General features: G+C 37.6%; 1 protein-coding gene across 2 annotated transcripts in view; it reads left to right on the forward strand.

Moving 5' to 3' along the window:
* LOC125311968 (pro-neuregulin-3, membrane-bound isoform) overlaps positions 1 to 17,637 on the forward strand; it is an 80,837-nt gene that overhangs the window by 15,990 nt on the left and 47,210 nt on the right. For both annotated transcript variants that reach the window (XM_048270379.1, XM_048270378.1), the window contains exons 2-4: positions 11,780 to 11,909; positions 12,034 to 12,107; positions 13,122 to 13,148. In XM_048270379.1, coding sequence (XP_048126336.1) covers positions 11,780 to 11,909; positions 12,034 to 12,107; positions 13,122 to 13,148 — 231 coding nt within the window. The remainder of the gene's footprint in view (positions 1 to 11,779; positions 11,910 to 12,033; positions 12,108 to 13,121; positions 13,149 to 17,637) is intronic.

The raw sequence follows: 17,637 nt of genomic DNA on the forward strand, positions 1-17,637 counted from the left end.
TGTTGCTAGGGTAATTCAGATGGTTGCCAGGTTACATATGGTGGTTGCTATGCTTAATAACGTGGTTGCTATAGTGTTTGTAATCATGTTGGTTGCTATGGTGGTTGCTAATGTCACATTATAATGGTGGTTGCTAGGTTGTTTCTAGGGTAATCAAGGTGGTTGCTAGGGTGTTGCGCATCTTTTTTTAAAGCCAATCCAAGTCAATCCATGTGTATACAGGTCATGCACATGGTCTACTGTGGATCTAAAAAGACTTGTTTGACATAAACTGGCTTCAAAAAAGATGTGACAGTGCGGACCTGTATAACTGGTGCTGGCTAGATACAAAAAATCTGGTTTCAAATAGAGATTTCACAGCAATTCGCACTGTGAAATCTCTATGTTAATTGTGTGTTTCCAAGGGCATGGACCTCGGCTTCATCCAAGGATTCCAATGGTACCTCATCATTGAAAATAGGACATACGGGTCAAAAGTTACATGCACACACCTTCACAGACACAGACAGCCCAGCCCAGCTCATAATTGACCTGTCGCTAAGTGCCACCCTTAGAACACAGATGAGCCAATGACAGTCCAACCTCAACAGACTCGGACATCAGCTCGAATAACTCCATAGGAAAAAACAGGGAGGAGGCATAAAGTGACAAATTAATGGTTATTTATGGAGTTTATTTCCTCAAAAAACCAGACGGAAAACCATGGTCAAACATTGTGCATGGGGGATGTGTAATACCGATTGTCGGTACCCCGAGTAGCTATAACGAGGGTATATTTCATCAACAGTAGCCTACAGGACGTCTCTCGCATTTGCATCAGCTTGACGTAATGTAGGCTACTAAGGCCACAACGTGGGCACAGTAACCAGGTTCCCTGTTAAATCCCAAGATGAAAATGCTCATTAGCCAACTACTATATTCTTACTACATCAAATGTTAATATAGCCTAACACTTAGTCTCAATCTTCAACTAGCTAGCTAGCTAGCATTAACATCAGTGTTTTTTGCGCAGTGATCTGGCTACTCGCCTCCACTTTAAGCTTGTCACCTTGTATACATTTTAAAGTTTTGAATATACCCCTCCATAGCATAATTAAGTTCCTTTTGTACGACAGGGTATTAGGGCCACACATGAAGAAAAAAATATTTTTGCCATGACGAGATTAAACTCGACATGTCGACTTTAAAGTCGCCATGTCGACATTAAACTCGACATTTCGAGAATAAAGTTGAAATGTCATGTCGACTTTAATCTTGACGTGTCGACTTTAAAGTCGCCATTAAACTCGACATTTCGAAAATGAAGTTGAAATATGTCGACTTTAATCTCGACATGTCGACATTAAACTCAACATTTTGAGAATAAAGTTACAACTGCTCGGGACGATTAAAAAGGAGGACAAATGAAACATTCCAGTTTTCTTCGAGTGCAGGCGCGCGGGAACCTATTTTTGACCAGGGGTGCTGAATAACAAAAATAATGGATGTCCGACGATTTCTCCCATCCTGGACATGTTTTGGATTTTGACTGCTAAATATAGACAGACTTGAGTTTGGAAATTATTATTAATTGATAAACACTGGTCTTTACAACAGATGAGATTTGTTTGTCCAGGTTGAGATGGGAGTCTAAAATAACATCCAGGTTACGGATAGGCCTATGGATACTGAAAAAGATCTTTGGTGGAGGTAGGAGTGAAACCAGTTTAGAGCTGTATCCTTAATGCCAGCCCACTGTTCAAGACACTCAAGCACTCTAGGAGTAGTAGTCACTACAAAAAGTGGAACAATAGTGTGCCTGCTTGATCAAGCCCACTAATAAATAAAGTACACTTAAGAAGCAATAGTGGGCTTGCTTGATAAAGCATACATAATGGCCCACCTTGATTAGAACCTTGTTATGGGAAAAACAGTTTTACATTGTGTTTGTTAAAAATGACAATTGGCCGATATATATGGAATCAAAACAACGCCATAAAGATTTTGTGCCCGTGAAAAGATATTCACATGTGTAATAGAGTTTTGCAGCTATATAAAATATTTGTGCTTGTGCACAGAAACTTTGTACTTATATATTTTATGAATGTGTGAAAAAAAATTGTCTTCGAAGATTTGCACAAGTGTAGAACCGTTTTGTAGCTGTGGAATTAATTTGTCTGTGTGCAAAAAAAAAAATGCGTATCTGCAGAAATATTTTGTGAAAAACATTTGCCCACAGGGATGTATTGTGTGTGGAACAGCTTTATACAGTAGCAACAGGCAATAAAGGAACTTATGTATTTGCGCATACAATTAGGCAGCAATTGGGAGAAGTGCAACATCTATCTTTTGTGTGCAAACTGGATCTACGAAGCTACAAAACTTTTTTACAGACACGAATTTTGGCAGTGTTTTGTCGTCGTTTTTACAGAGCCAATCAGCACATTGCATCGCCTACTGACTAGCCAATCAGAAGACGTCCTGCGTCACATCTCTCGGCCAGGATCAGGCACAGAGCTAGCGAACTTAGGTCTTCTAACAAGTTATGCCTTTTACAACAAGCTTTTTGATGGAAAAGTAGTGTTTCATTTCCAAAATCTTTGTTTAGTGAACACATAAAACCGTCAGTTTATAAGCAAGAAGGGTAACACTCCATAATAAGGTGCCATAATAAATAGCAAACTAGTAATTACCTAACCCTTTGTTAATATTTGTTAATTGTTACTAAAATATCTATTTGCCACAAGTTAATAGTTTTTTCATCATTAATGAAATATTAGTTGTTTGCACAAAATCTGTATGTTTGAACAAATGTATTAATATTGTATTCATATTTGTTAATAGTTAACTAAATGTCTTTTTGGCACAAATCAACAGTTATTTCTTACATCACTTACATGTTAAATGTTTATTTACAAACTATATGCAAATATAAAAGTTAATGACATATTTTATTTATCTAGCTTTTCTAATTAGCTTTGTGGAGAATTTATGGAATTTATGGTTTATGGCTTTATGGTCTTGTGGGGTGTATAAGGCACCCTACTGCCAGTGGTTGGTTGTGTGAGAGTTTGCGTACCTCTTCTTCCACTTCATCCTCATTGGATACCTTTGTGGTTGGCTGTCCTGTAATTGGTGACCCTCTGTCTAGTGTTTGAAAGTAGTGTACTCTTTGCCTTTGGAAGTACTATTTGGTTGCTGCTCGAATTTGGTAAAATTCAGGTGAGGTGGGTGTACCAGAGTTAGAAATGTAGTTTAGTGTTTGTATGTGATTTTCGCCATAATTAAGCAGCTTTATTGAGATTGGTGTTTTGGAGCCCCCTTTGGAGAAACGGTATACTGCAGCTCTGCTGTGTTTTGTCCTTGTATTGTTGCAATAGCCGATCAGAAGCGGTATGCTTTGCATTGGGTAGGTTGACTGTATAAAGCACTCCCCACTTTGTTTTAAATTTGTAACTGTAAAATTTTGTTTAAGTTGAAAACTTCGATATACCACCTGTATTGTTATCATCATTAATTAAATATTAGTTGTTTGCACAAAATTGCACTATTGTTAGGATTTGGGTGCAATTCTAGCAACTTAGAGAACGTTTATTAATGTTTTCATTATGACCAAGAGTTTTACAGTAGGCCTACGTGACTAGCTGTAAACTCCGCTAGCAACTTAGCAAAGTGCAATTCAGTCTAGCAGGAAATGAATGTACATTTAGTTTAGCATGTCTATGCATTACCTCTGTATGGTCTACGTCTGTGAGTGTTTAGTGAGTCTCAGAATATTAATTAACTGTCGTTCTGTGCACCTGAACATTCCATGTCGCATGTCTCCCTTGCTAGTAGGGCTGACAGTGATGGTATAGGAATGATGCATATAATATAGCCCATTCAACTACTTCTTTTTATTTTGCTTGTGCAGATGCTGTTTTATGTATGCCAGTGCCTGAAGGCATGTTTTGTTTGAACTTTTCCTAAAGGAATAAATGTGATAAGCCAGTTTTGGTCTCAGTCCCTTCACCGTCTGACTAATAGTTATATATTACTAATGTATTAATAAAGCTTAACCAACTTTATTATAAGGGTCCCCCATACTGATAGTTATATACTACTAATATATTAATTAAGCTTAACCAACTTTATTATAAGGGTCCCCCATACTGATAGTTATATATTACTAATATATTAATTAAGCTTAACCAACTTTATTATAAGGGGCCCCACACTTATAGCTATATACTACTAATATATTAATTAAGCTTAACCAACTTTATTGCAATCGGTTCCGGCGCCGACAAGAGTGGCAGCATGTCAAGGTAGCTCCGTGTTTTTTTCTTGAATTTCCCCTTGGGGATCAATAAAGTATCTATCTATTGTAAGGGTCCTATGGGGAGTGGTTCATATTGGGATAGTCAGAAGCACAGTTTAATAACAATTAGTTAAATAATAATAAGTCATTAACTTTTCTGTTAACATATAGTTTGTAAATAAACATTTAACATTTAAATGATGTAAGAAATAACTTAATTAGTGCCAAAAAGACATTTAGTTAACTATTAACACATGTGTGTAGGGCAATATTAGTTAATAGATTTGTTAAAACATTAACATACAGATTGTATGCAAACAACTAATATTTAATTAATGATGAAAAAACTATTAACTTGTGGCAAAAAGATATTTTAGTAACAATTAACAAATATTAACAAAGGGTTAGGTAATTACTAGTTTGCTATTTATTATGGCACCTTATTATGGAATGTTACCGCAGAAGAATCAAGAATAGAAATCAAGAATTACGATCTTTGAGTTTGTTTATCGTTACCTAGCAACCAAGGCTTTAGGTGTTAAAAATGATGGCAGTTTCACTATATACAAGATGTGCCTTAGCACAGTGGTTAGAGGAGCAAGCTTTGGTCTAAGGATCATTGGTTCGAATCCAGCATTAATCATTCTGCCAATGTTAGTTTTGGACTGGATTTTTACATGCCAACACAAAAGGTTGTAAAAGTAGCCAAATTGACAAGCGTGATTTATTTTTGTGGAGAGAATGTGCAGGACTGGGCGGCAGTAATATTTTGTATTCATCATAAATAGGCTTTCCACTTGTATTTATTCTGAGATTCTTCACAGAGATGGCACCCAATTGGTCCGATTCAATTTGTTTTGGAGTTGTCGGCCTATTTAAAAACAAAAACATTAGGCTATGCATTAAGCATTAGGCTATTGTTGGCCTTGTTGTCTTTAGAAGTTGATCGAACATTGTAGGCTACCTCACAAGTTATAGTTAACTACAAATGTCTCACAAGTTTTACCGCCTGCGTAAATGGAGCATTTAGAAGCTGCGCTGTGTAGTTCGGAGGTTTTCGGATTCTGAAGCAATTCGATCTTTGTCTCCGGAGAACGGACAACAGAGATTGACAGCGACAGCACTGGCGCTATGTTAATTCCAAAGGCAAAGGGAACTTTATCAGGATCCATAGTCTTGTGGTGATTGGTTAAGAGGAAATATACATAATATGCTCATTTACACACAAACTTTAAAGCTGATTTTCTCAAAACTTGTTCTTTTGCTGAGAAGAGGATAGCTTTCACATTTTGGCCAATATTTCTTGGTTGGCTAAACGGAATTGAACAAATTACCCCTTGTTTTAACCCATTTACTCTTAAAATGCCTGCTAAAAATGCCTATAGAATCCTATGGCATTCTAGTTTAAATAACCTTATTTCCTGAGGGTTTTCTGAAAACATACTAAAAATTGTCAACGTCTACCAAAATTTAATATCTAAGCCTCTGTAGCATATAAAAAGCATGCTGCGCTACGCAGCATCCAGCGGGAGATTCAATGTTGCGCTATGCAGCATCAGGCGGTAGATAGAATGTTGCGTCATGCTGCATCCAGCGCGAATGGGTTAAACCCTAGGTCTGTGGATTATAAATATCCAATAAACAATAAATATATGTTTTAATTTTGTTGAACTGGACTCATTTCGTCATGGCACGCCCCAAATAGTTTACAACACACGCTGAACTTGAATCAAACATTCTTTAGAACACAGCTGATCAACCGTCTGCTTTTACTTTTAAATGAAGTTCCATTGCAAGAAGAAGTGACCGGACTTCTTGCGGAGTGATATGAAAGTAATTATGTGAATCAGAAGCACAAAACCCATTGCCATTGACAGCGATCATTATATGTTTTCAGCGGTAATTACACAAATTGACCGGTAGAACGTTGGGAAATCCCATTCAAATCAATAGCGCTTTCTACTTGCATTGTGAAGAACTGACAATGAACAGTGTTATTCTCTTGCAGTAGTTATCTGAATATCAAATATAGAATGTCTGCCATAAGAATATAGCTACAGTGAGAGGGTCTGGCTTCAGTTGTATGTAAAAGGATATATTACAATGTTTGATGCAGCCATCAAAATCTTGCAATGCATGCTGGGAAGCAAATAAGGCTAAAGGAAGATGACAAAATATATTGTGCTAATTACACTGTTGTCGTGCCGAGGGACTAATACTTCCCCATGACACGGGCAATATGCAAAGTCACAATTGATTTATTCATAGCAAAGTTCCCTTTCACAAAGGCAAAACAGGCCTGTAGGCAGGCAGGCAAATGCATCAGATGCACCATAGGATGCAGTCATACTCCCAGAATAACCCCCAGATAACATTTACCTGGCTAATAAACTGACTGCTAGAAAATTCAGTGAAAAGTCTGCTGTGAGAGTCGGTTCACATAATATTGCTGCTGGATTAGAATCCTGCAACAGGGAGCCAATAAAACTAGTGTGACTAAAATCTTCACACAGACATGGGTGAGTGGGGGTGGGGTTATCATATAACTACGTTTAACAAAAATGATTTTGTGTTTTGTGTTATTATATACAATTGCTATTGTTGATAGCGATTGATATACTATATCATTGTCGTTAACAGTATTTGTTGGTAGAAAACCCATGATGAGTTTGGAGGGGGTCTGGGACACCAGATACCACTGTTGAGCCTTCTGGAGGTGTTGTGGGCCTAATTCAACAAAACACCGATGAAGGAAGCTGCCTGCTTGATAACCCCAGTGAAATGCTCTCCAAGGCTATTCTGTTGCTGATGTGTTTTTGCCTGCAAAGGTTGCTTCATTGGTGATTTTGGTTTTGATGGTAAATAGGCTTCGTTGTTGATTGGCTGCTGTGTGAAATCCCCTACCTATAGCATGAGGAATTTAACATCTCTCCTATATGTATATTTGAAATATAAAACCAGTATTAGATTTATTATAGAAACACCCATAAAACACACTAAGTCCTAAATGTGCATCTTCATGCTTTGTTCTGGCACTCTTCCTGTGGTGTCACCTGCATTGCAGCAGAGCTAAAATTAGAGCTGTCTTAGAGACAGACCAGCCTCTAGCCCTCATATCACTCACAACTGTGATAACAGTCTAAATAGGTTGTTGCTGTAACCAGAAGATGGAGAGATTCACTGGTAAATAAACAGTACATAGACAATTATCAGGAAGTAGATGTACAGGTACAGTAACAACGAAGGTTGAAACCTCCTTGCATACAAATGTAGGGTTTTAGGGACATTTGTTGGGTTAATGCTAACACTATCTGGTGTGCCAGCATCTGTCCTTTTTACTTGCAACAGAGTCATGAGGCTGACTCGTAAAGGAGCAATAACTCAACCTCAGTATATCACAGCTCTAACTAAAGGTGCGCATGAACAACAGCCTAATCCTGCATCATAACAACTGATAATATTCACATTAAACTCAGCTTCATAACACTGATGAGTCCATTAAACAAAAATATTGCTTAATTTCACATGCTATTTTAAATCATTGTGTATGTCTGATCAAAAAAGTGTGTCTGTTTGCACTGGCCTTGTAGATGGGTGACAAATATAATGGTTCTGGCTGAGTCATAAACATTTCCAGACAATCAACACTCAGATTTAGGAGCATGGAAGAAAGGTTCAAATTTGATTGGCTGCCGAGTTCAAATATTAACAACCTCTCAGAATTGCAGACAACATTTTCAATTTCTCATTTAAACATAACAAAAACATTAGGCTATGCATTAAGCATCAGGCTATTGTTGGCCTTGTCGTCTTTAGAAGTTGATCGAACATTATAGGCTACCTCACAAGTTATAGTTAACTACAAATGTCTCAAGTTTTACCATCTGCGTGAATGGAGCATTTAGAAGCTGCGCTGTATCTCTATTTAAAGCTGATTTTCTCAAATCTTTTTTTTTTTTTTGCTGAGATGAGGATAGCATTCACATTTTGGCCAATATATCTGGGTTGGCTAAACGGAATTGAACAAATGACCCCTTGATTTAAACCCTAAGGTCTGTGGATTATAAATATCCAATAAACACATTTTTTTTTTTTTCAATTTTGTCGAACTGGGCTCATTTCATCATGAAGTGACCGGACTACTTGCGGAGTGATATGAAAGTAATTATGTGAATCAGAAGCACAAAATCCATTGCCATTGACAGCGGTCATTATATGTTTTCAGCGGTAATTACACAAAAAAATTTGACCAGTAGAACGTTGGGAAATCCCATTCAAATCAATAGAGCTTTTTACTTTCTAGAGGCCTACAGGAAACTTACTGGATCTGCCCATTCATAATTGAACTCTATGATCCAGCTTTATTCCCCCACTGTGGTCCTCTGAGCATTTTTGTTGGCCTTCCATCAATACTAAAAGGTCGCAGTCAAGACTCTTTTTGTCTGTGATTCCTCGTTGGTGGAAAGATTTACCCGGTGTTTGGATATTTTAGGGATTTTTAGGAAGCATTTTGAGCAGGTTAACAATTTATTTAGGTACTAAGCCTTAAAAGGTCAATGTATCAATATCACTTAAGTTGAATGTAAAAGTAAACTCACATGGTCTACTGTAACAAAGTAAAGTAACAAAGTAGCCAACAGTAACAAAGGAAGCTTACCCAAAAGCACAAACTTAACTAGGAAGCTTGCCCAGAGACAAACCAGTTAACAAGTTAAGGATTAACAGATACACGAGATATAACAATACAAAACTGAATATTAAAATATAAGATAGAGAATAAATGAGAGAAAGGAGAGAGAGAGAGAGAGAGAGGGATAGGGGGAGAGAGAGAAAGAAAGAGAGTAGGCCAGGCAAAGCCAGCCCCAGAGAAGACCAAGAGAAAAGGTCAAGAGTCAAGAAGTGTGAAGAGAGAGGACATTGGACACATAACTCTTGTTTTATCATTCACTTGGGCCAACCCCCCACTCATCAGAGCCTTTGTTATCTGAGGGGGTTGGGTGTGGCCCAGGTCGATAGCATCACCTCTAGAACTATAATGTAGTTCTTAGTCTACAACTATGCACAGATACATTAAATTGTAATGAAACCATGCCCACATTACAGGTATATTTTCAAGACCAAACATGAGTGTATTATTCACAACATACATTTATAGACCAACATGATAATGAGGGGTGTGGAACATCTCACCATAAGACATCAAGTAGGTTAACCTCTCAGCAGAGGGGCCAGAACAAAGAGCAAATGGCCACTTTATGCATGAGTGGGTGTTGGGAATCTTTGGCCATGACCAGCTAAGACAATACAGATAGAACACAGGTATCCACACATGTAAATTGAATGCAAAAGGCATTCTTTAGAAATTGGACATATATATATATATATATTGGACAATGTTGTTCAGGCGGGAAAATACTGATACGGTCAGGAGGCAACAAAAGTGCATATGTCATCTTCTCAGCAGTCGTTCAATTTTCACACAAGATAAACAGAGTAATGCAAATAACTTTATTAAAAAAGATTTTGTTACATGCTCGTTACCACTAGAAGTAGTGGTAACACACATATACACATACAAACAAACAAGCACACACACTGGAAAATCCAGACCCTGGTAATCTAGAAAGATTAAGGGTTTGGCCACGAACAATGTAATGGCTCAACTCGAGGGGCGGCACCAAGCATGCATTTGAAAATCTCACTGCACGCAATTGGATAACACTAGACCAACGTTTACTCTGAATGATTCCGGACAGCGCTGTCGTCATCTGTTTAGCTCGCCTCTGGCCCGCCTATATCACCGATGTGATTGGTTCCCCGCTATGCAGGGGGCAAAAGTAACGTGCATCATTACTCATTGCCAGAGTCTCTTGCAGACACAATTTAAATTGTGCTCTTGCGAGAACTGGATTTCCAGGGTAACAATTTTCCATATTTGTGTTATTTTTGCAGCTCAAGCACTCAAAGCAGTTCAGACTGTGTATATGTACTGCATTGTTTAACAATTGTTGAGTAACTAATGAGAGAGGATGGTCAAGACTAGAGGTTTACAAAGAGTTGCAGAAGTAGGGAATGGAGACTTGGGAAGCATACTATCATGCACCATAATGCAGTACATCTAATTATGACCACCGCGCAACAAAGCGGCAGTCATATAGGTTTAGTCATATTTTTTCTTTTTTTCTTTTTCGCATGGCCAATTTTCCGTCAAGGATTCCCGGGACACTGAAAGACCGGGGTGCAGGAAACTTGGTGGGCATGTAGCCCCACAAGGATAGCATGGAACTATTGTTTTTCGTTTTGATCTGTAGCCCCCCGCTGGACTGGACCCCCCGAAAGGAGGGTAGGGCGGACACAGTTTTCTGTGAATATCTCGAGAACCGTAGGGTTTAGTAGGACCACCTTTTTTTGTATGTTGATCTTAAGGGGCCATGTCAACCCATTCCATAACCACTCATTTCATATATAGCGCCACCTAGTTAAAAACGAAAAAGTAAAAATGAGGTGTTGTAATCGCAGGTATCTGTGACCTACTGTAACATGGTCAAAACTGCACGAAATTGGAAGTGAATGATCATTATGACACCCTCTGAATGCACGCCAAGTTTCGTGGAATTCCGTTCATGGGGGGCCATACAATAAATTGAGTTTTCTGTGAATATCTAGAGTACCATAGGGCCTAGGATGACCATTTTGTTTGCCTCCCGGGGTCATGTTAACCCATTCCATATACACATGTACATAAACAGATATTCACACACACACATACATTTACAGTAATCATACGTATGACACATACACACACAGTAGACATATGTACGCATGCATGCACATGCACATGCACACCCACAAGCACATACACACACACATAAACACATACACGCACACAATTCAAGAATTTCTCAGAATTATGAACAGGCAAGATGGGGGTGGGGTTGTATAAAATGTATTTTAAATGTATTTTAAATCTATGAACTAATCATGTTATGGTACTTTGTCTAGCAGATACCAGTGAGAACTGAGTGTGCATAATGCAATTCAGTGAGATGGTTAGAATTATATATGCCTTTCACCTTTTGTTTTTAGCCAGCAGCCCTTTTAGCCAGCCAGCAGATACCCTGACTTTGCTGAATTACTGAAGCTAAGCAGGCTTAGTTAGTACTTGGATTAGAAACATCCTTGGAAGAGTAGGTTCCTGCTGGTAGTGGTGTTGGTGGCTGGCCAGCACTCTTCCCTGTGGCCAAAAGCCACCAAACAAATATCAATCCCAATGTCCTATTGCAGTGACAGGGACACTGTACTGCAGGAGATGTTTTCCTTTGCATGAATGTTAAATTGAGGTCCTGACTCACCATGGTTGTTAAAGATCCCATGGCACGGGAAATGCATATCTAGTTTTACTACATGAATTTGCAAAATACTGTCCAATTATTTTCTGAAATGAATAACTGCATCCCTTCTTGTTCCCTTTTGTCTTCCATTTTTTGTTCTAATCCACAGCATCACCCACTCTGCCACCTCTGCGCTCAGAGCACTTCAAACAGTGCCATGAAAAAGACCTGACATACTGCCTGAATGATGGGGAGTGTTTTGTCATTGAGACACTGAGTGGATCACATAAACACTGCAGGTAATTCATAAGGAGTTTAAAAGTTTCTTCACAGCATCATGCACAGAAATCTGTGACTACCTTGAGATAGCTCCTTATGTGTCTTAATTAGTAGTTGACAAATTAATCTTTTGTCTGTTTACAGATGTAAAGAAGGATTCCAGGGTATACGCTGTGACCAGTTTCTCCCTAAAACAGACTCAATTTTGTCAGATCCAAGTAAGTTGATCTATACGTAACTAACATTTGACTAATTTAATGACACAAAAGGCTCTATCGTACACCCGGTGCTATGTGGCACCAAGCACATTGCAATTATTGTTCCTATCTTACACCCAAGACCGTGATGAATTGTTCGCCATGGGCTCCAGTTCCACTGAATATTGCGCCCCCGGGTGTGTCAATTAAAAAATATAGGTGTGGTCAGGGGCACGATCCAAAAATCGCTTTCTTACACCAACTAAAAAATCATTATGCCATTGACCAAGAAACATTTAGTTATGCTTTGTTGTGCCTGAATGTTTGAAAAGTCAAAACTGATTCGTACTCGTTGCTCGACTTATCATGACTAAATTCAAGATGGCGGCGAACGGTAAACTTGAGAGTGATCGAATAATGTTCGAATGACTGAATAAAAATCCTAAGGACATTCTTCCTGAAAATGAGTTGTTGCCTGGGACCCACTGCTAAGGGTTGATTACATCTTGTGACAGTGATTCTTCACCGCTGTGCTATCAACCAGGTTTTTCTTGGTCAGTGACGTAATGATTTTACATGGGTGAAAGATAGTGATTTTTGGATCATGCTCCTGACCAAACCTATTTTTTAATTGACACGCTTGTGTGCGCAATGTTCAGTGGAGCGCATGACGAAATGTCCATCACTTAATTGGGTCTAAGATAAGAACATACCTTGCATTGTGCTTGGCACCAGGTTGCGCCAAGTGTATGATATAGCCTTTTGTTTTCTTCTGTTCGAAACATGTATCAGATTCTTCAATATAGACTCAGTTACAATGAAAAAATATGTTTGTTAAGCAGTTAGGTTTTAAGTTAAATATTGCATACAAGTTTTAGGTGTCTTCTAAACTACTTTGTAAATTGTTTGTTATAACACACCTTATTTTAAAGCATCAACAATTTGCTAAAGTGTCATGCTTTAATGATTTCCTTTTCTCTTTATTTTCTTTTGTATTATTTACATTCTGATTTTCCGTTCTCTTTATTTGTGCAGCTGAACATTTGGGCATTGAGTTCATGGGTAAGTGATTTTTTTAATAATGAATCTATTAGGTAACACTTTATTTGAATGTGTCGCTGTTACAGTGTACCTACCTAATTAGGTACAGTGGTACAACCTGTGTAACAACATGTACTATCAGGTACTATCATTGTACTTGCATAATGTATTTGTGGGTACCTACATAATAGTTGTTACATTGTAATACTGAGTGCTTTTACAAAACTTTGCCAATTTGCCTAAATTTTCATCAGAGGCAAAGAGCTGACCTGAGTCCTGCGGGATGGGGTAAATCTGGTCATGATAGATTTGATATACAAACCATTCTTAGCTCCAGTCAAGGCCTCATTGTCTTCAGTGTACATGTAACAGCTGTGCTGCTACAACCTTGTTACTCTTTGATACAGTGGAATAAACCTGTTAAGTGTACCAGTTAATTACTTACATGTACATATGACATGTATGTTGTGTCTTCGATGTCTTGGAACAGGTCTACTAATTCACTACATAGTAGCCTACATATATCTGTAGTACATATATCTGTACTGTAACAGCGACACATTAAAATAAAGTGTTACCCAAAGGGATTATGGCTCTGTAGCCTAGGCAAAATGGGGACTTGAAACCAAGCCTTTAAACATGTTTGTCGGCATACTGGGTCTTTGTTCCTTTGTGAATGAACACATTTTTTAAAAAGAAATTAGCTGATCTAGCCGTAGTCTACTCATATTTACCTTCAATATGTCAATTTAATGTCAAGGTGAATGAACACATTAGCTACTGCTGATTTGTCTAAAAGTACACATAATCATGAAGTTGCAGCTATATATTTGCCGCTAGAACTACAGTGTTGTGTTGACCGTTTGCACGATTGTTTGTGAACGAGGAGCTGAGAACCTGCATACCATGATTCACCGCTGAACTACGTTGTACCGGAAATGCGACTGAACGAACGAACTAACGAACAATTCAGAATGAATCATCTTGGCGAACTGAACGACGCGACTGTGTCATAAGAACAAACGATAAAATCCACCACTAATTTAAACCAATGAGAATGACATCTGCAAAGCACAACGTCAAAGAATGTATCGGTATTTTGACAGTCAACGGCGCATTTGAAGGAGGCTGTTTGCGAGACCTTATGGAATAGTCATTCCACTAAACCATGCTTTACTAAAACCTAGCATAGCCTTCACGCATTTGCACTCGTCTATTATTTGAACTCATTGGCAAAGTGAAACTAACTTCACCATGGTGTCAGTCGACAAGACAGTTATATGCAGTAAGTTACTTTCACTAAAACATAGGCTGGAAAAAGCAACACTTACCCTAATATTGTTCAAATGACTGAATAAAACAACATTTATCCTGCAGAGGAGTTGCTTATATCTTGTGACAGTGCCTCTTCAGCTGTTCTCCATACGTGTCTCTCGTCTCTCCCCTAATCACTTTTAACCGTCATTACCAATTTGCAAATGATGGTAAATAACTACTCATCATGAGTTGTACAGTATTTCGTAATATCTTTATACTAATTATATTTCCCATTGTAATCGTGCAATTTGTAATGTTTTGCAATAGACTTCTGACCAGGTGTACAATAGAGATTTTTAAACAATGCGCTAAGCCACTCCCTAAGTTGTTAATTGCCACACCCCTGGGCGCATTGTTTAAAAAATAAACGTGCAAAATAAGAAAATAAACTTTGCGCAGGGTGGAAAACGTGTTTTACGCCATGCGCCAGGGTGCAAAATATGGCCCCAAGGCTTACTAGGTCATTATTAAGATTATATGACGGAGTATTAGGGCCACGCACGAAGGAAAAAAATATTTTTGCCATAGCGAGATTAAACTTGACATGTTGACTTTTAAATTCATTAAATTCGACATTTCGAGAATAAAGTTGAAATATCATATCTATTTTAATCTCGACGTGTCGACTTAACGGGTAACGGGTGAGTAACGGAGGTTAATAGGCTTAATGTTCTATGTTTTGTCCACATGATATAGGCCTATCTAATTGTTGCAACTGGAATGTTTTATTCATCCTCCCTTTCAATCGTCCCGAGCGGTCGTTCTCGCTCCAAACTAACGTTAGCCTATTCTCAAAATGTTGAGTTTAATGTCGACACGTCGAGATTAAAGTCGACATGATATTTCAACTTTATTCTCGAAATGTTGAGTTTAATCTCGTCATGGCAAAAAATATTTTTTTCTTAATGTTTGGCCCTAATACTCCATCGTAAGATTATATCAAGAATAAAGGCCTAATTCGTCATGAACAAGAAATTTGTGAACACATGCCTAACAAATGATTAATGTTGCCTAACACATGCCTTACAAGTCACTAATACAGGCATTAATTAGGTATGTATTAGTGGCTAACATGTGAACCTTAAAATAAAGTGTTTTACCATTTAAATGATAATAATGACACAGTAATTTTGGGTAACACTTTATAATAACTACACACAATTCATCATTTATTAAGCCTTTGTTACTTATTAGTTAATGGTTTGTTCATCATTAGTAATTTCTTGTTCATACATAATTTATCATCAGTAAAGCATTTGTTCACACAATTATAAATGGGTTGTTCATAGTAAATAAGCCTATCCAAAAAACATGTTTGTAAGTACATGATTTATACTTAGTAAGTAATGAAACAACCACTTATAATGAAATCATTTTCCTATTATAAACCAGTTGCAAACTATTACAAAATGCTTTCATTCACCCTAACTAATCATTAGTGGATGTGTATATTGCATAATTTATTAAGTATTACCAATAATTCATAAACATATTTTAGATATAGGCTTATTTACTATGAACAAACCATTTATAACTGTGTGTACAAATATTTTATTTATGAGAATTAACATAGGAACAATGCAAGTGTAAACTTTATAACTAATTTGTAAATGTGTTGCATAAAACGTCCTCACTTTAGATGAGCTCACAAAATATCCTTAACTAACCACTTGTAACTCCTGAGTTAATTATTAATTATAGTATTAGGAAGTGGTTTATAAAATATGTATCCTCACCCTAACTAATCATTAGTGCATGTGTATGTAACAACTGTTAAATAATGGAAATATTACTTAATCAAAAACATATTATTGCATCATTTATTAAGTATTAACTATAATGTATAAACATATTTAAGATATAGGCTTATTTACTATGAACAAACTATTTATAACAGTGTGAACAAATGCTTTATGATAAATTAGAAATTACTAATGATGAACAAACCATTAACTAATAAGTAACAACGGCTTAATGGCTTAATTTCTTCAGAAATACTACACATTTGATGCTGTTTAACTCATTTGTAAATGGTGCACTGTCACTTTAAGCCCATTGTGTGTCCACACGTTCTCATAATGATCTTTTTTTACCAGCTCCATTCAAATATAGCCTAGTCCACAAACTTTGTGCCACATGTATAGCATAATATTAAAAATGATAAGCATGATATTAAGTTGGTATGAACAGCTTTCAAAAAAAGGAAACACAGTTTTCCACAAACCTTCCACCCTTTTCTCCATTCTCAAACTACATTCACAGAATGTCTGACAGTTCTTGCAAAATAAAACACTCGCCTCAAAAGTTTTATTTGTGCTCAGAACCAAACAGTGTCAGAGTACCGATCCAGTGTATGATTGAAGTGTTCCCTTAATTTTTTGAGTGTGAAGTGAATTATGAGCCTGGTAGCCAGTAGCCACCTAGCTAGCTGAGTGGAATGCGTTTGAATCGGCATATCATGTGCTCCATGTAAACGAATTATTGAAGACTTCAAGACTCACCATTTCCATTACACAAAGGCAAAAACAACGCTTCATATTTTTGTCCATTTTCCAAATCACAGTGAGTGCAGCCTATGTCAAAGTGCCCTGGCTCTCACAGTTTATAACAGTAATGAGAACTGGATATAACTGCAATCTCCTCTAACCTCATCTTTGTTGCCTTCATGATTTCCTTTTAATACGTTCCTTTTAATACGCAATCATCATCAACAATGACAAGCCAGCTGGAACCTGCCACTCATTTTCTCTCCCTCTCGTGCACGCTCAGATGCGTTCTCAATTAAATGGAGTAGCATACATTTGAGTTGGCTCTTAATGGAGAGGATCAGAAAAGTATCATCTTTATGTAACATGCTGTTGGTGCATTTTGACATTGTAAACATTCTCTAACAAGGGTGCAAAGCACTTTGCAGTAAAGCTACTGTTCATTGGCTAAATGTTGGTCCTTCCTCTGTCTCTTGGTCCCCTACACACAGTGTGTGATGCGTGTGGTGGCAGCACTGATCACTGTGCTTTTAACATCAGGCAACTTTTTAAACTGAAACTTTTTGGCTACAAGCTCCTCACAATTCCTCTCCATCTTCAGCTAACTCCATAGACAGTAAAATAAACTCTCAGGCTTGTGGCTTCAGGTTTTGCGGCTTCCGTTACATGACATCAACCCCCCCAAAAAGGAAATAGGGAAACACAAT

This window comes from Alosa alosa, chromosome 18, assembly GCF_017589495.1.
Source record: "Alosa alosa isolate M-15738 ecotype Scorff River chromosome 18, AALO_Geno_1.1, whole genome shotgun sequence".
Classification (NCBI taxonomy): Eukaryota; Metazoa; Chordata; class Actinopteri; order Clupeiformes; family Clupeidae; genus Alosa; species Alosa alosa.